The following is a 16517-nucleotide window of genomic DNA, read 5'->3' as shown; positions in this document are numbered from 1 at the left end:
GACTCTGCTTGGGGGCAAACCCATCCCTAATGCAGAATTAAAGGAACTGTACAAGAGAGCAACAAAGAAAATGCTCCTTTGGCCGTAGTTATTGGCTAATTTAAATAGAAAAATATTTTCACCGTATCACACTAATCCAAGTTTTCTGCTTCCTTAGTATGCTCTGAGCAATTGTGCTCTGCATGTGCAGTTTATCCAAGACTCTCAACTTGCAAAGCAGATAGCTTATATAGTGTGAACTGGATAAAATCCCTAAGATTTATTCCAAATGTTAAATGCTAAGTAATTGATACTCTTGCCCTATGTACTGCACCACGCACACCTTTAAAGAAGGCAGGGTAGGCAGGCAAGGCTGACTTGTACACAGTAAAGCTGTCAGGCTGGCTTTAAGCTGGGACAAGTGTGATCCTGGTGTGCTCCATCTCAGCTAGTACCTTCTCCAACTTCCTTCTGCCTTTAACTGCAAAACCTCTGCCTGGGCTTTCCTACACAGCCCACGTCATAAACCTTAAAAAGTAAATCCCCAGCCCTTGAACTTGGCCTTTTCACAGGATTTGGGTTTTAAATAAAGCAATGTCCTCTTAGGACATTTTGTTATTTAAATATTGCAGCTTCTACAGAACAGACATCTTTCCTAACCAGCTGCTTCCACAAAGATGTTTCCAAAAGTATTCAAGAATCCTGTAATTTGTTTAAATGGTACAATCTGCACCCAGGAACCTGAAAGTCAAGAAAGAGTCAATGCCATACAGGATCTCAAAGGGTTAAGCTCTGACTGGTCTTAGTACTTCTCATTTGGTGACAATAAATTTTATCACTCCTCATATTTACTCTAAAAGAAGGAAGCAACTAAAATGAAGCTAAAACTTGGATCAAAGGCAGGGAATGATGAGACACTGGAGAAGTGAACAAACCCACTGCAAGCAATGCCAATTCATTAGCATTTCATCATGGTTCTCCATCTTACACCAAGAACAACAACTTAAAGTAAGCTGAAATTTAACACGGCTGCTTCTGTGTGACAGAGAAATACCTCTCACCTGACAAAACAAATGCCAAACAACTTGGACAATATTTTATGAAAAAAAGAAGTCTCAAGCCCCTCTTTTTTCCCTTAAAGCCTGCCTTGGAAAATGCCCTTCTCTGGGAAGCAGCACGGGCTGTTGTGCCAGCCTGTGGCTGAGGAGGCTGCGGGCAGCACCCGGGCCCAGGACCAGCACAGCAGTTAAAGGCACCAGGGTGGAAGATGAGCAGCAAGGACCAGTGTGCTCAGTGCATGACAACATATCAGCCTTTTGTGCTGCAAACACCTGAATCCTGTGCAGGAGCAGCTGTATTTAATCATCAATGTACCAAACTGATTAACCACTTGCTACACTGGGGATTCAACTATTTCACTTTTGCACAGTTTCTTAAAAACCAAGGAAGAAGTGCTATAAATAAGTTTGTCTTTTAGTACTTCACAAGTTTTAAAAAAATTTGCAATGCAAGTTTTAGAATAATTTTTGCCAAGCCTTGGCAAATACTGCCAGAAAATCTGAAGAATCTAGACAGAAATACTGCAGAAAATCTAAAGCTTCAGAGTGATTTCTGAAATAATTTTTCAAATTCAGCTTCCATATGTTGCTGCAACCTTTTAGGCTGTGCTTCTGCCAGGCTCAGGAAACTACTGCCTCTGAAAGCATTTAGGAGAAGGCAAACAGCCCTTGTTGATCTACTTCTACCTCCACTTCAAGTCAAAACAGTAAAAAAACCCGCAAACATTTATTTAAGCAACACCAAGAAAATGCAGGAAAGCCACAGCTACTGGCACTGGAAAGGGAAACCAATTGCATTTTGCACTCAGGCTCAAAATAATAGTGCAGAAGCCAACGATTAGCACAAACAAGAGCTGTGAGATGTGGGTGTGGAACGCACCTTCGGAATCATCGCGCAATTGCTCCACCACATCTGTCAAATCCTCCCAAGAGTCTTTGCAAACAGCAAAAGGAAAGGAAAAGAAAGAAAAACGTCATGCAAGCTGTGATCTAAAGGAAAGATTCAAAATCAAGGTGTAAGAAAAGCATAACTGAAAGGGAGATTTGCATCATACAAGACTTAATTCATAGTGGCAAGAGATCTGCAAGTCAAAAAGGTTCATTAGTCTGCACAAAGCAATAGAGCAAAGCATTTTTCTCCCAGAGTCAGACCAGCAGGCTTCAGAAAAGCTGCAGAAGTTTTGTTTCTGCATTAACACAAGCAACATTTTTGTGAAGCACATCTTAAAATGAAAAGCAACAAAAGCATTACTTTATTATAAGATAAAAGCACTAAACTTGTGATATTTATGCAATGTCAGCTTTCGCTTCAATTTCCTCCCATCCAGCCCCAAGAAGAGCTGCTGGCAGGGACACAGCCACACGTGGGAAGCAGGCACATTCAGGGAAAACACACACTGAGGGCATTTTAAAGGTTCGGCAGAGGTTAAATTCTGAATGACAGATCCCACAGAGGTGACCCAGCCGAGCCCTACACGGGTCCCAGGCTGATGATTGTCCCTTAAGGACTCAGGGGAGCACCTCTCTCCTTGGCGGGGCCAGGGAGGTATCCTGGGAGAGGAGCAGGCGGGGCAGGGAGAACTGGTTTCAGCACACCCACTAGGTCCCTGTTCCAAACCCAGCGAGCCGAGCCAGACAAATGCCCCGGACCCTGAGCACTGCTCACTCCCTACTTACGTACCCGCGCTCCCAGCGCTACCCCGCCATCGGCAGAACGTCCAGAGCACGGCAAGGGCTCCGGCTTCCTTCCCCGGCCAACTGTGCCGGCGATCTGAGCAAAGTCCACAGGCTGCCGGGCCCTCCTCCCTCCCACACGCCGCCCGCCTCCTGCCCCGGAGCTGCAGCAACACCCGGGAGCTCCAGTGGCCCCGGAGCTGAGCCCCGCACTGCCGGGGTGCTGCCGCAGCAGCGCTGCCCGGCGGGCCCCTCACCTGCCACTGCTAGGGAGACTTGTCCCAACACCCCCCCGGGGCTGAGCAACACTGCACCAGCAACAAGCACCACCCACGGAGGAAACCCTCTCCCCCACGTGAAGGGCCAGGAGACCGAATCTCAGCTGTCCCTGACACCTCCCGGGACCCCGGGACTCAGATCCTGGTGTTGATCATCCCGGAATCCCTACCTGCACACAGTAAGGGAAGCCACACACCACCACTGCAAGGTCTTTACCTAATATTGAGAGGTTGGATGTTTTTCTTAACCCAAAGCATAAACAGGGTAAAACATACAACCAAAACCAGATTTACCAGTACCTGGGTAACAGGCACTGAGACAACTGAAAGGCTTCATTTCATCTTTCTCATTTATTTTTAACCCTTAGCAAGTAACCCACGTAAAGCTCCCAGAGAAAAATCCAAAGGAGTCACAAATACTTTCTTCTCTTCTATCCCTACAAGCCATAATCCTATCTTCCCACTAGCAGGAACTGCACGAATTTCTACTGGTACTATGGCATTTGCATAGGTTTAGAGGCAAAAGCACACACTTCATCAGTAGTTTCTTTTCTGTCTTCATTCATTCTCCATGCCTCCAGCTGCACTTTGCATAGAGTTCATTTCCCCTTTTACCTTGTACATTTCCCCACTTGTCTGGAAATTCCACCAAGCAACAGTGGGGGAGGGAAAACATCTTCCCACAGGAGAATTACAAAGACCTAAAACTCTATAGTTTCCATGGTCCTTATGGGGTGTGAAAAACTCAATACTTCTGATTATGATGGGAAGTATTTAACTGGGAATGTACCAAGTTTAGGAAACAGGATGACCAAGGCTTTTACGTCTCCATAACACGACTAGCTCATTCCAATCAGATTCCCAGGAAGATTAGCATTTTGGAACTGAATATCCCATTGGAATGAACACTCAAACCAGTTCTTCAGAAAGGGAGTGGAGAACTTGTCCCTAATGTATTAATCATGAAAATCCTATCTGTTATTTGGACAACAGAGGGGTTTGCAGTCACTCCCTTGGCTGACACAGCAGCAGCATCCCACTGAAGGAGTAGGGATACTTTCCCAAGCCAAAGAAAGCTTCTAACAAATCCTGGGAGAATGGAACACCATGAAAATTATTTCACACTGCTGCTCAACATTTACTTTGTTATTAAAGGCTGAAGTTATTAGGCTAAAATAGAGCTGGGAGTCTAAGCCTTTCTGAACCAATGAACATCATCTCACACACAGCATCTGGAAATCAAGTTCCTCCAAAGAGAGATGAAAGAGAATCACAGAATCACAGACTGCCTTCAGTTGAAAGGGACATCTTCCCCTATTCCAGGTTTCTCTAAGCCCCCCTGGCCTTGGACACTTCCTGGGATGGGGCAGCCACAGCTTCTCTGTGCCAGGGCCTCATCACCCTCACAGGGAAGAGTTTGTTCCATCAGGAAGAAAAGGTCAAAAGTTTTTAAATAGGTCAGGACTTCAAAAATTATTTTTAAATTCAGAAATTTTATACAGACTCATAAGGAGAAGCTGAGCTATCAGTAAAATAACCTAAAAAAACCCCAAGGCATCAGTTTTGGGAAATGAAAACTGAGCTCAATACACAAAGTCTTGAGTGATGCTGCCAGGTCAGCCCTGCTGCTGGGAAAGTCTTGGACAAATATTCCTTTATTATGAAAGGGGAACCTCTGGTAGCATTACTACACTTCAATTGCATTCTGATATCCTTACCTTAGGAATACATTTAATAGCAACTAAAGATGCCAAGGAAGAAAATTAGGTAGATGCTGTTCATGTTATGGGAGCTACATAACTAATTGTTTCAGGTTAGGTTTGCCAACATGATGGATCACTAACTGTTGACAAAGAAAAGGGATCAGCAAAGGGTTCCAGCATCTGCAGCCTGGAATGACAGGAACCACCTACTCAGGACAAAAAAACATTTCTTTTAAAACTCCCTGCATAAAAAATCCATCTCTAAATACACACATATACAGAGAGCCTTGCATACAGAAGAAGATAGCAGTCAAAGATCTGCAAGAAACCAGAAGGAAATAGAAAGAAATAAAGAAGCACAGACAATTTGGAAACTCCCAGCCCACTCTCTATTACACTTAGGGGACAAATAAACAGCCATGGGCATCACATGAAGTCACAGTTTAATCCCACCTTAAGTCTTACTCCCATCCCCACATCATTACCATCAAATAATTACCCAATTTCTCTATGCTGCAACTGTGTGCAGCTCTATGGAAAGTTTCTGCACAACCAGCCTGTTTTCAGAGGGAAACACATGACTAACTGCTACAGGAAATTTCTTATCCTATTTTAGTCCTTGACAGTTTACAGCAAGAAAATAAGAACCCAAAACCTTGGATTTTTGTCCCCATCTTTCACTTCCCAGTTCAGCTGACTACCAAGTGGTTTCTCTGCAGCACTTGTGACTCTCCACTTCTGAGGGATTTAACCCTACCACAAGCTCCTCAGCTCTGACTTCATTTAGACTGAGACAGCTTAAAAGAGCAAAGAAAACAACTCTTAAGAGTAATTCCTGCATTGAAGTCTGGATTACATGACCTAACTGCTATTGCCAAGATTTATAACCACAAACACACTGTAATTCATTTAACTTGCATTTACTGACTTCACATTTGTTCTATTAAATCAGGTCTCCAGCTCCTTCAAACTTCTCATCTGTTTAGGGGTTTCTATCACCACAGGCTTTTTGCAAATACAGTCATGTCATGTAGATTTTTGTCCACACATGAAAGGTCCCTGCCACTCTGAGTACAATTCAGATTTGCTTTGTAATGGGAAAGACCCATAGCACTGAAAAATTCTAACTCTCCCATGACTTTTCTGTTCCTATTCCATACTACCAGAGAAACCCTAAACCCAAGTTAACTGTTGCCAGTTTGCAAAACAAAAGCATAACCAGTAGGGTTTTGCTGCTTCCCTAAATCATTTTGAGGTACGCAAAGAAGCACGGAGAAACACTTGGATAGAAAATGGAGAAAAACCGTAAAATCTGACTAATGACGCAATAATCAGTGCAACAGATTAATGGGCAGGAGGCTTTAAGAAGGACATCTGCTTTCTGCATCTGAAGTGCTCCACAACTCTTTGTCAGGGCATTCTACACAAGCACATGTCAGAAACTAAAACGTTTTAATTACTGATCAAAAAAGAAGAAAAAATCTGACCTTAGCTTCTGCCCTATAGAAAAGAGAATTTCATCTTCACATGTTATAAATGCTAGTTCCCATTGCTCCTCTTAGTGCAAACAGAGGAGGATTAATAAGATGAGGAATACTGTAATTCCTCAAAGTGCTCTCAAGTTAGCACACATATTCCTCCTGGATGCTATTACAAGGTGATCCCATGAGGACAAAGATTTCCACAGCTCTATTGTGAAGCTCCTCATGATCATTCAAGATAGAAATTCAACATCCAGTAACAATAGCCCAAAAAGGCCATTTTGTGTAACTTCTCCCCAAAACTGAGACTAGTGTTCAATGCCATCCATACACACACTCTGTTCAACATTCAAAACAAACACAATCCAGGTGCTTTTTATCTCCATCCCCAAAGCTGCCTCCAAGACTATCACACACACTGCAAGCAAACAAAGTTAACAACCACCAATGCCACATTTAATTTTAAGGGGCCTGCAGAGGACAGTAAGGTTCTGAGAGTCTTATTAAGATCCCAGCCTATTTAAAAAAATGAGTTCTTTCTCTAATCCAACCAGATTTACAGTAAGCAGCAGAACTGCTTATTTTCATATGCACACAGAATTGCTTCAATCAACTGAAAAAGCGCATTAATTGCTTTTATTGTTAAATTGAGTGGCCATGCTACAAGTTATACGGAATATACACAGTTGCAAACAACTCAGTATCTGCTGCTTGCTTTTAATTTGAAAAGTCTGCTTAGCTGTTCTCAAGCTCCAGCTCTCTGCAGGACTGGAACTGCTGTGACTGGCTCTGAAGGCAGGATGGCTGCTCAAGGGCTGGGGGCACAGCAGATCACAGGGTGAAGAGAGGCCAGGGAAAAAACTCTCCAGAAGCAGCAAGAGCTGAGGGACAGCAAATGGAAGGCTGCAAATCTTAATCCAACAAGCTGTTGGAATCGGTACTTACTGCAACACACATTTTACATGTCTTGATTTCCAAGGAAAGAGTTGTCCTCCTTTGTTCTGCCTTTGGAAGAATTCTACAACTTTTTTTTTTTTCCTTCTTCATAATGCCTACCTTTGCACGTCAGGTTTTTTTTAGGGGGACACTCCCAGGGACATGAGCCCACGCTCCTGTGCCCCTGACCTGTGCACACCCTGCAGACACAGCAGCAGTGCTGATGCAGTAGCATCAGACCCAACACTGGCATACAGCTGTGTCAGCTTTCCTATTGTCAGTGCTCTTCCTGACCTTCTCTGTTCAAAATACAGCTTGGATCCAAATACACCTCCCAAACAACCAAGCAGCAACTTTAATTTACCAGGAAGGTTGTTACAGTGCTGCTGTTTTGCATTTATTTTTGACATGTGAATTAAATAATACAGTAAAGAAATAAGCAAATGCTGTTCGCTAACCCCCTTCTGGTATTCACCGAAGAGTGACTGTAATTACACCTTGAAAAACACTGGAGCAAGACCAAGGAAGGTCTCAGTGTAACACACAAGAACACGGGAACTGGAAGACAACGGAATTCCTGTTCACCCAGTACTCACCTCCCTGAACCCCTGGGATGTGCTTCAGAGAGAATGCTAAATTTCTCCTTTTGAAACCTCTGTCTGGTATCCCACTGCGTGACTAAGTACTTGGCAAGCCAAATCCAAACCCAAGGGCTACTGTCACTGAAGGCAGCTGTCAAATGGAAATTAAATTATCCCGTGCAAATTTATTTTAAAGCTTAAATCCCCACCACAATTTCACTTGTCTCATTCAGCAAGACAATATAAGACACTGCTGACTTTACCAGGCAGCATCAAACGGGCCAAGCCACACTGCTTGCTGGAGTGGCATTTCAGGAGTTACTGGAAAAGGGTCAGGCACAAGAAGCTGGGGCCTCCTTGCTCTAAAACCAAAAGGTGCATCCAAAAAGCACACTCAGAACCTGGGCACCTGCAGAAACTCATCACCTCTCCTTCCCCACTTGTTTATTGGCAGGGCACTGCATAGATGTCCTCTCATGCTTTTAGTATTCAGAGCATTTAATCCTCATCCTGCTATTAAACTGTTTATCAACCCAGAATCTTTTTCCAGGGGAAAGCAAGATGTGCTACATCCCCACGTTTCAGGCTTCCAAGCCATTACAAACAGCAGCACGCTCATCAGAGGCGAGCTGGGGCACTGTGATGGCATCGCCACCTGACAGTGGGCATCGCTGGGGCTTTCCAAAAACTCCCCAGGACCAGGCACACGCTGCGGGGCTGCCACTCTGCTCCCCCGGTACCAGCTGGCTGCTCACTACCAGAGCTACCAGCAGTGCTTTAAGGGCAAAATCATGATTAAATGGTCTCACCGAGCACACATCACGGTTTTCTTCCTTCCTGACATACACAAACCTGATACAGCTAAAAAGAGACTTCATCACCAATCTGCCTTAAAGGGCTGGGTTACAAATTCGGAGGGCAATCTGAAGCAGCAGTTTGGCTTTCTGGAGTGCCCACGGCTGTCCAGGCTCCGCAGGCAGGACACGAGCATGTGGTGCCGGAGACGCCCCCTCCCAAGCGGGGCAGCGCCGGAACAAAGCCGGCCCGGGGCTCCCGGGGCACGGCCGGACCGTACCTTCGTGGGTAGGCTCGGGGTCGGGTGTCAGCGAGATGTCATCCAGCTCGCGCAAGCACAGCCACTCTCCATCCATCGACACGCGGAATTTGCAAAGATAGATGGTCTCCATGGCAGCCTGAGTGATCTTGTCTGTGGTGGGGGTTGGCATGTCGCTTTGAGGCGTCAGAGCAGACATGATGACTCAGCTGGTACAACAACAACGGGGGCAAAATAAGGACTAAAAACAAAACCTTTCTGAAGAAGAAAATCAGAAATACCTTGCGATTAAAGGACAGATTGCTCAGGATCACAGAGGCTGCTCTGGCCTTTTCATAGATCAAGCAAGGTAAAAACGCTGCTCCTTCCCGCTTAGCTCTGCCTCCCTCCTTGCCACCGACTGCCGTCGTCTCTAGCTATGCTAGAGGCTATTGATCCTCAGCATCCACAGAAAATCCGGCTTCTCCACCACAGGCAGCAGGGAAAAACAAGTAAAAAAATATTTAAAAATAATAAAAGAGGCAGCAGAAGAAAAAATAGTGTCTTCCTCTGGTGATGACCCCAGAAAAAAACAAAGGACGAGCGCAGAGGCAGTGTCCCGGTGTGCCGAGCTCCGAGCGCGGCTCCCCTCTCCCAGCGCAGCCCGGGCAGCGAGTGCCGCCGGGATTGGCTGTGCGCAGGGAGCAGGGTGGCGACCAAAATGGCTGACTAATGAACGGAGCTGGAAAGCCAGGCTCATGTGATCGCCTGCGATTCCCAGGATGCTGCCGAGACGCTGCCGATGCGGGGCCGGCAGTCAGGCGCTCCTCGGCACAGCAGCTCCTCGCCGGGCTGTGCCAGCCCGCTGGGGAGCGAGCGGAGCGCGGCCGCACCCCCATCCATCGGCCCCGCAATACAAAGGCACATTTGTATTCCGCTGGCATTCCTGCATGCCACTACAGGAATTCAATCGGCACCTTTGTTTTCACGGGAGGTGTGCGAGGCGCAGTTTGCGTTTTATTTGCTGTGCCATCTTCTCAGGAGGCACCTTGGAGCTAGAATTTCCCATGTACAAAAAATGTTAGGATGGATTTATTGTCTCAGGGTAACAGGAAGGAAAAAATTATCTGGCTCTAAGCGCTCCAGTGACTGAGGATGAAGCTCTTCCAGCAGGGCATGTGCACATGGAAGGACAATAAAGGTGAATCCCACAAACACTGTGACCCAATCTTATGCTTTAAAAATCCCCCCTGAAAACTGTGCTGTTCAGGTGATGCTGACAAAGAAATATTGTCTCTCAGCAGGAAGACAAATGGGCTTTCAAGTTCTCAACAATAATATAATAACAGTATTTTATAATAACAGCACTGCATTACCTTCCTGACTGGCTGAACCTTGCCTATGCCCCCAACCCACAGGGTCCTGGCTCTGGAAGAGGTCCCAAGTCACCAGACAGGCTTCTCATTCCTAAGGTCGCTATAGTGTCACCACACACTTCAACAATGCTGTCAGCCACCAATAAATGAACTTATCCAACTTCATTCCTGTGTGCCTCCAATACATTTGAGGAGAGCACATGTGTAACATCCATCTGAAATGGATGGACAGTCAGCCTTGGAGAAGGCTGTCACCAGAGCAATATATTGGTAAGAACATGTGCCCAATGTATGGGACCTTGATTACTGTCTGCTTTTTTTTCCCCTAACAAATACTCAGAGGGATGTACATCTGTTTCTTGGGGATGTGAAACACCAAAACAGATTGCTGGATAAAGAATTCAGCATGCCAATGCAGACAGCTTTCAGAAAAAAACCATCATGTACAAGCCTCAAAACTGGGCAAGAGGATTAAGAGCTGCTATTTCTGACTGGCAAGAGGAAGCAGTTACTTTTGGTGAAAACTTCCTGCTTAGTGCAGCACATTTTGACTCAGCAACTCTTTCCCCATTAGGCCAAACCCAAGCAAGCACCAGGCAGCCAGTTCTGACAGAGATGCAAAGGGCAATTATTTCACAGAAAACAAGAATTACTATTGTTTCTTCCCCCCAAGGGAAGAGTCCATAAAGCGTGCTGACAGCATCTTAACTCGTGTATTTATACGCCCTTTCAGCAGTCACAGCCTCTAGCTGTAGCATCCACATCACACCACCCCAAATGCTAAACGCAGTGACAGTGGCTATGTACCAACTGCTAGAGAACAGCTGCTGGCCCTGGCTAACCCTTGGACAGGGTCTAAACAAACGGCACACGCTCAAAACAAACCCTTTAGAATCAACAAAGCACCAGAAGCTATTATCCAACAGCTCTCACATACAGACAGTTTAATTTCTTTGTTTTCAAAGCAATCAGAGATATCAACAGCACTGGGTGTAACCCTGAACTCCCATTTCACAACACGGGTCTTCAGCTGAACTCAGCACAGGCAAGTGCCCCACACATCAGGATCACAGGGAAGGTCTGCTAAAAAATCAGGAAACATTCAACTTCCATTGGTTTGCTTTTAACATGCAGAAAGAACAGAAGCCAGTAATTCCCTTCCAGCTGAGTTCTATTTTCAGGCTCCTTTATGCAATGGTCCTGCTGCAAGTACTCCACAGAGATATTTAAAGTACTAGGAAAATGTTCTTTACCTTTGACTTATTTCCAAAAATGAAAAAAAAAGATAACAAAAAAAACCCCAAACAGGAACTGTTTAACTTATGACTTGTTATCTTTTATCACCACCTGAAAACCACAAGGCAAACCTTCCCCTATACCCATCCTGTGCCCCAAAGTGATTAAAAGCAACAAAGCATCTCATGAAGAAAGAAAGGTATCAAATACAATGTTTCCATAAAACCTTTCATACAACTACCAGGCAACTCAAGGGTGCCTGATAAGGCTCCATCAGGGTTCCAGGATGGTCATGGACACAGGAAAACACAAATCACGGATAAATGCAGAGGAGGCTGTGCAGGATGAACCACTTTCTGCATCTCAAACCAGTCAGGCAGCCTTGGCTGGTCCTACAAACCCTCCTGTGAGCTACACTTTGGCACAAGCCCTTAGAGGCTTTGGCTAGATTGCAAAACACAGCAGGGGTCTGCCAAAACGTTTTTAAGATTAAAGAATCACATACTGACTGCATTGGAATTTTAAGACCAACCACCTGAACACCAAGCACTCCGTCAGCCACCAGTATTTGGGAGGTCAGCTGTACTGCAAAGTATTTGGAGTTTCAAAGCTGAATGAACTGGAATAATCCACACAAAGAAACCCAAACAAATTGCCAAGCCACCCTCAGGACTCCAGGGAGCATCTTTGGGTGCACTTTTATTTCCAGAGCCTGTGAGCAACCCATGCTTCCATCATGAGGAGAAAGTTTTTCCCTTCGCTGTGTAGAGATTGCAAAGCAAAAAGGACAAAGCCATCTCTGACGTGGAATGTAATCTAAAAAGATAAAATTAGCAACACAGCATCGTCTGTTTCTGACTCCTCTGCCAGGACAGATATGCACATTACCTCAAATACCAGCTACTCCAAACCCTACAAGCCCAAACAGGAATGGGCAAAAAAAGGTTTAACAACCCAAAAATCATTAACCATTTCTTAATGAAGGAATGACAAACAAATTTTTCTTTACCTGCTATGAAACACAGAGACATTATTTACGGATTGAAGTAACTCCCATAATTGAAGGAAAGGGAAGGAAAAGTCTACTTCACCTACCATGGTATTGGGTAGGCTTTCAGTGAGAACAAGGAAAGGTCTGGGGTTGGGTTTAGGGTTTCTTAAGGACTTCCTAATCAAGTTCCTGTTATTCTGTTCTAAGGTTTTGCTGCAGGTCAGCATGTTTAAGTACATCATCTTGCTCCTTCTGTCCGGAACCACCTGTAACAAGTAAGTAGGTGCTGCTGCCATGAAGAGCTTTTGCAGTCTCCTCCCCTAAGCAGCTCTGGAGCCTTCACCTGATGTTTGGAATCAGATGACAATACAACAGAATAGTTCAAGGATTGAGTTGTAACAGGAAAAAAATACTTGAAATAAATTTTCAAAATACTGTGAAATACTGACTTTATGGTATAGTGGCCACTGCCTCCCTGTAACACCTAAGACTTTGCAGAACTGCTCCTGCTTCTTTGTGGGAACAAATGAAAAATGCTCTTAGAAATGTGAGAACTGGAAAAAAAAAGAAAAAAAAAAGAAAAAAAGAGATGCTGGGGAAAAGTGATTTACTGACAGAGTTTGTCCCAGAAGACAGAGTCCAAGACACCATGCAAATAGATACCGATTGCTGCTCCCTCCAGACACTGCCATCACTGCACCAGTCAGCCCCTGAGCAAGCTGTGACACTCAACACTGCACAGGCAGCTCCACCTCCACGGCTTACAAAAACAAGGGAAGTTTTATATGCGTCTTGTAAAGGCTTCTCACAAAGCTTACATGAACAATCACTGCAGAATAAGGCTGACACAGGATAAAGCATTGCTCAACCACTGAGCTTCTCCACCAAGTCCCTGTGCACAAATCTGCTAATCTCAATGCTTCAGTTTCCCCATGTCCGGACAAGAGCTTGTCACTAAGTCTGAACAGCTAAGATGAAATATTTTTCTGTAAGTCTTCTTGTCTATCAGAAGTAGCTCAAGCCTTTGCATACAAGCATAGGGTTTACTATGGGTAAAGAACTCCTGATTAGAGAAAAATTACAAATAAAACTGAAGGTTTTGAAAGGGGCCTGTCACTCCAAACAACAATTTAACATAGAGGGACTTTGGACATAAGTTGGCAGCCACAGACAGTCCTTCACAGAGCTCAGAGCAAAGTCAGGGCATTTCACCTCCTCTTGGCATTACAGACATGGACTTCTTACCTCACTGGTTCTAGCTCTGCTGAGTAATGCCTTCAAGTACATCAGCTTCCAAAGGAGTAAAAAAACCAGATACCCGCTCCAAACAAATCGGCTCCTGAGGGAGTGAATGCTCACCTGGGACAGGAGGTGACAAAGCAAAGGCCAAAAGCTCAGTCACACACACTCTGGCAGCAGCCCAGAGGATGAAACTGCTGGTTATTTTTAGGATGGATGGAAAAGAGAAGATCTCTTCTGTACGCACCCATGCGTTACTTGCTATTTAATTTTAAAACACACCCAAGTACTTCAGAGTACTCCAGCTTCCACAAATACACCACGAGAACATCATAAAGAATCTTGAAAAGGAGAACGCTATTTGCCACCCCACACGCCCCACACAGTGATGCACTTCGGCCTCTTCAGGTCTCAAGCGCGCAGTGCCCTCGCCATGGATTTACCTTCCGCACCAACACCAGGAGGAAACCCGAAAGGGTGTTCCCCAGCCCCTAAACTACACCCAGCGTGTTCAAGACAGCCTGTTGGATTTCCAAGGGCGGCACCGATGCTCCTCAAAGGGCTCTCTGTGGGGCTGGTGTTGCTGCGGGGCCAGCACGGCTCACATGCCACCTCCCCAGCCGCCTCCTTCCGAGCCCCGCCGCCCTTCCCGCCGCCGGGAGCAGCGGCGTTCCCCCGGGGGGCAGGGGCAGCTTTGGGGCGGCCGCCCCGAGCCCGGGCGCGCCGGGGGCTGCCAGAGCTGCGCGCCGCCCGTACGGAGCGCTCGGGGCAGGGACGCTCCGGGAGGGGAGCGGCGCACAGGGACCCCCGGCCCGCCGCCCACCCCCCGCCTCGAGGGAGGCTCCCGGCCCGGGAGCAGCCCGCGGTACTCACGGGCTCCGTCCGGCCCCGGGTAGCTCAGCACCAGCACGGGCAGCGCGGCCCCGCCGCGGGGCGCCGGGGGTCTCCACAGCCCGGGCGGCGCGGCCGCGGCGCCGCCTCCATGGCCGGGGTAGAGGAGGAAGAACGGCGGCGAGGCAGGGCGCGCCTCCTCCTCCTCCTCCGCCGCTGCCGCCGCCTCCTCGGGCTCGGGCCGCCGCTCCATGCCGGGGGACAGCTCCGCTTCGGCCCCGTCCCGGGAACTTTCCGCCGCCGCCGGCGGCAGCGCTGCCCGCTCCGCCTCCGCCATCGCCGCCCCAGCCCCCGCCCCGCCCCGGCCGGGAAGCGCCGCGGCCGCCCCAGCCTCCGCCCACGGGGCTGGCCCCGGCACGGGAGAGCACGGCAGGTGACGGCTGCCCCGACTGCCGCCACCCTGTGATGGTGCAGGGGCTCTTACCCGTGAAGCGAAGCCGAGGCACCATCTCCTGCCGCCCCTTGGCTTTCCGCGGCGTGAGAGCTCATGGACAGCAGTGTTTTGAGATCCTGGGACAAAAGGAGACAAAGTCCAAGTATATTCTTTAATATTAAAACTGCCACATACAGCGTACTACTGCGAATTTCGCTTGGGACAGTCTTTCTGAAGACAGGGCAATTAATGTGGACGGTGGTGCTGTCAGCCGGCAGGAAGCACCTAAATCTGCCAGTTTTTAAAGAACACCCTGCCTTCTGTGCACTTGGGTTAAGCTGAAACACGTTGCTGCTTTCTTTTTAAATCTCACATTAAAATTGCAAAAGCAAAGCCGTAAAGGCTACTGATTCATGGAGACTAAGTTTTCAGCCCTGCCCCAATTCATGCAACATGTTGCAAGTAATTGAACAGATGCTTTAATCCACATCACAAATCACACAGCTGAATGTTTGAATTTCTACATGCTAAAAAGAGTAAAACAATACCCAGACTGTGTGTGATGGAATATTATGGAACACAGCTAGGAAAACCCACACAGCTGGGAAAACCTTGACAAAATCTAAGGCAGCAGCAAACATATTCCCATGTGAGTTATTCAATATACTTTCTTTGCCCTGTATAAACAAATTTCAGGTTGTGATGCAGAAAGCATTATCCCCCTCTCTGCCACTGTACTTTTCTGCCCGACCTTCCAAAGACAGCCAGCTTACTCTGGATGCTCATCACCTCCCAAGGATTATGTCTTCCAGGTGCAGGAAAACAAAAGAATACCTCATACCTTGAAGCTTTCTACACTTCGCCTGTGTCAGTTTAAATATGAATCATTCATGTGCAGGTGTGGCAGGACTGACTGTCCTTTGCATTACTGTGCTCCAAGCAAGCGAGTGGAAAGGACCCAGGGCAGGTGAGGCTCTGAAGGTGTCAGACATGAGACAAAGCTGTTACCTGAGGTGAGTCCCACCTGCTTTAGGTGCTGCTGAGGCTGCCAGTCCTCTCCAAGCAGGACCCTGGTAAGGACAAGTACCATCTCATGGCTGAAGCATTTCTTGGCAGTGTCAGCATCTTCTCCGGAAGCAGTACTGGAAAGGGGAAAAAGCATTGACCAGGACTTAGATCCACTCTTTGCTTCCTCTCCTGATCACCTGTGGTCCTTGCCTGATTTCACGTGTCCATTTTCTCAGGGATTTTCAAAACCTGTTCAGCACCAGGAATTTCTCTTCAGCACAAAACTTTAAGTATCTCCTAGAGACACTGTACAGGGTCATCCCCTCCCCCTCAGCATTAATCATCACACCATTCTCATGATCAGCCATACGTAAAAGCATATGGGAATTATGCTTATGGCTTTGTCCAGTCTCTGAACTAATCAAGTGGACATAAAGCCTGGTTAATCTTCATCAACCCAGGAGCTGCCATCTGCTGGCAGGCAGGGTTGGGCTGCTGACACGCAGCCTTCTCTCCGGCCTTCAGCCTAATCCCAGGGCTTCTGGGGAACCTGTCTGTAATGGCACAGCAATTTGTTGTTTCCCTTATTTACTGCTCAGGCAGAAGTCACCAGAATTTTTCTCAGACCTTTCCATGGAAGCACAAAGCCAGACCCATGAACAACCGTTAGCCCTTCATTT

The 16517-nt window shown here is 46.8% G+C and overlaps 1 protein-coding gene across 15 annotated transcripts in view; it reads right to left on the bottom strand.

The window, feature by feature from the left end:
- RUFY3 (RUN and FYVE domain containing 3) overlaps positions 1-16517 on the bottom strand; it is a 40595-nt gene that overhangs the window by 15988 nt on the left and 8090 nt on the right. For 6 of the 15 annotated variants that reach the window (XR_005626752.1, XR_005626755.1, XR_005626753.1 and 3 more), the window contains exons 1-2: positions 14439-14759; positions 1918-1971 (exon numbers count right to left, since the gene is read on the bottom strand). Coding sequence is in view for 11 of the 15 variants with exons in the window: in XM_039701945.1 (XP_039557879.1) it covers positions 1918-1971; positions 14439-14733 (349 nt within the window). In the remaining 4 variants the exon portion in view is untranslated. Of the gene's footprint in view, positions 1-1917; positions 1972-2718; positions 2784-8765; positions 9538-14438; positions 14760-14880; positions 14967-15853; positions 15972-16517 lie in introns of those variants that run through there. The other 9 variants (XM_039701952.1, XM_039701947.1, XM_039701948.1 and 6 more) reach the window with 9 other exon arrangements.

The sequence above is a fragment of the Passer montanus genome, unplaced genomic scaffold, assembly GCF_014805655.1.
Source record: "Passer montanus isolate IOZ18808 unplaced genomic scaffold, ASM1480565v1 scaffold150, whole genome shotgun sequence".
NCBI classification, from domain to species: domain Eukaryota; kingdom Metazoa; phylum Chordata; class Aves; order Passeriformes; family Passeridae; genus Passer; species Passer montanus.
This window is presented reverse-complemented; position numbering and strand designations above follow the sequence as displayed.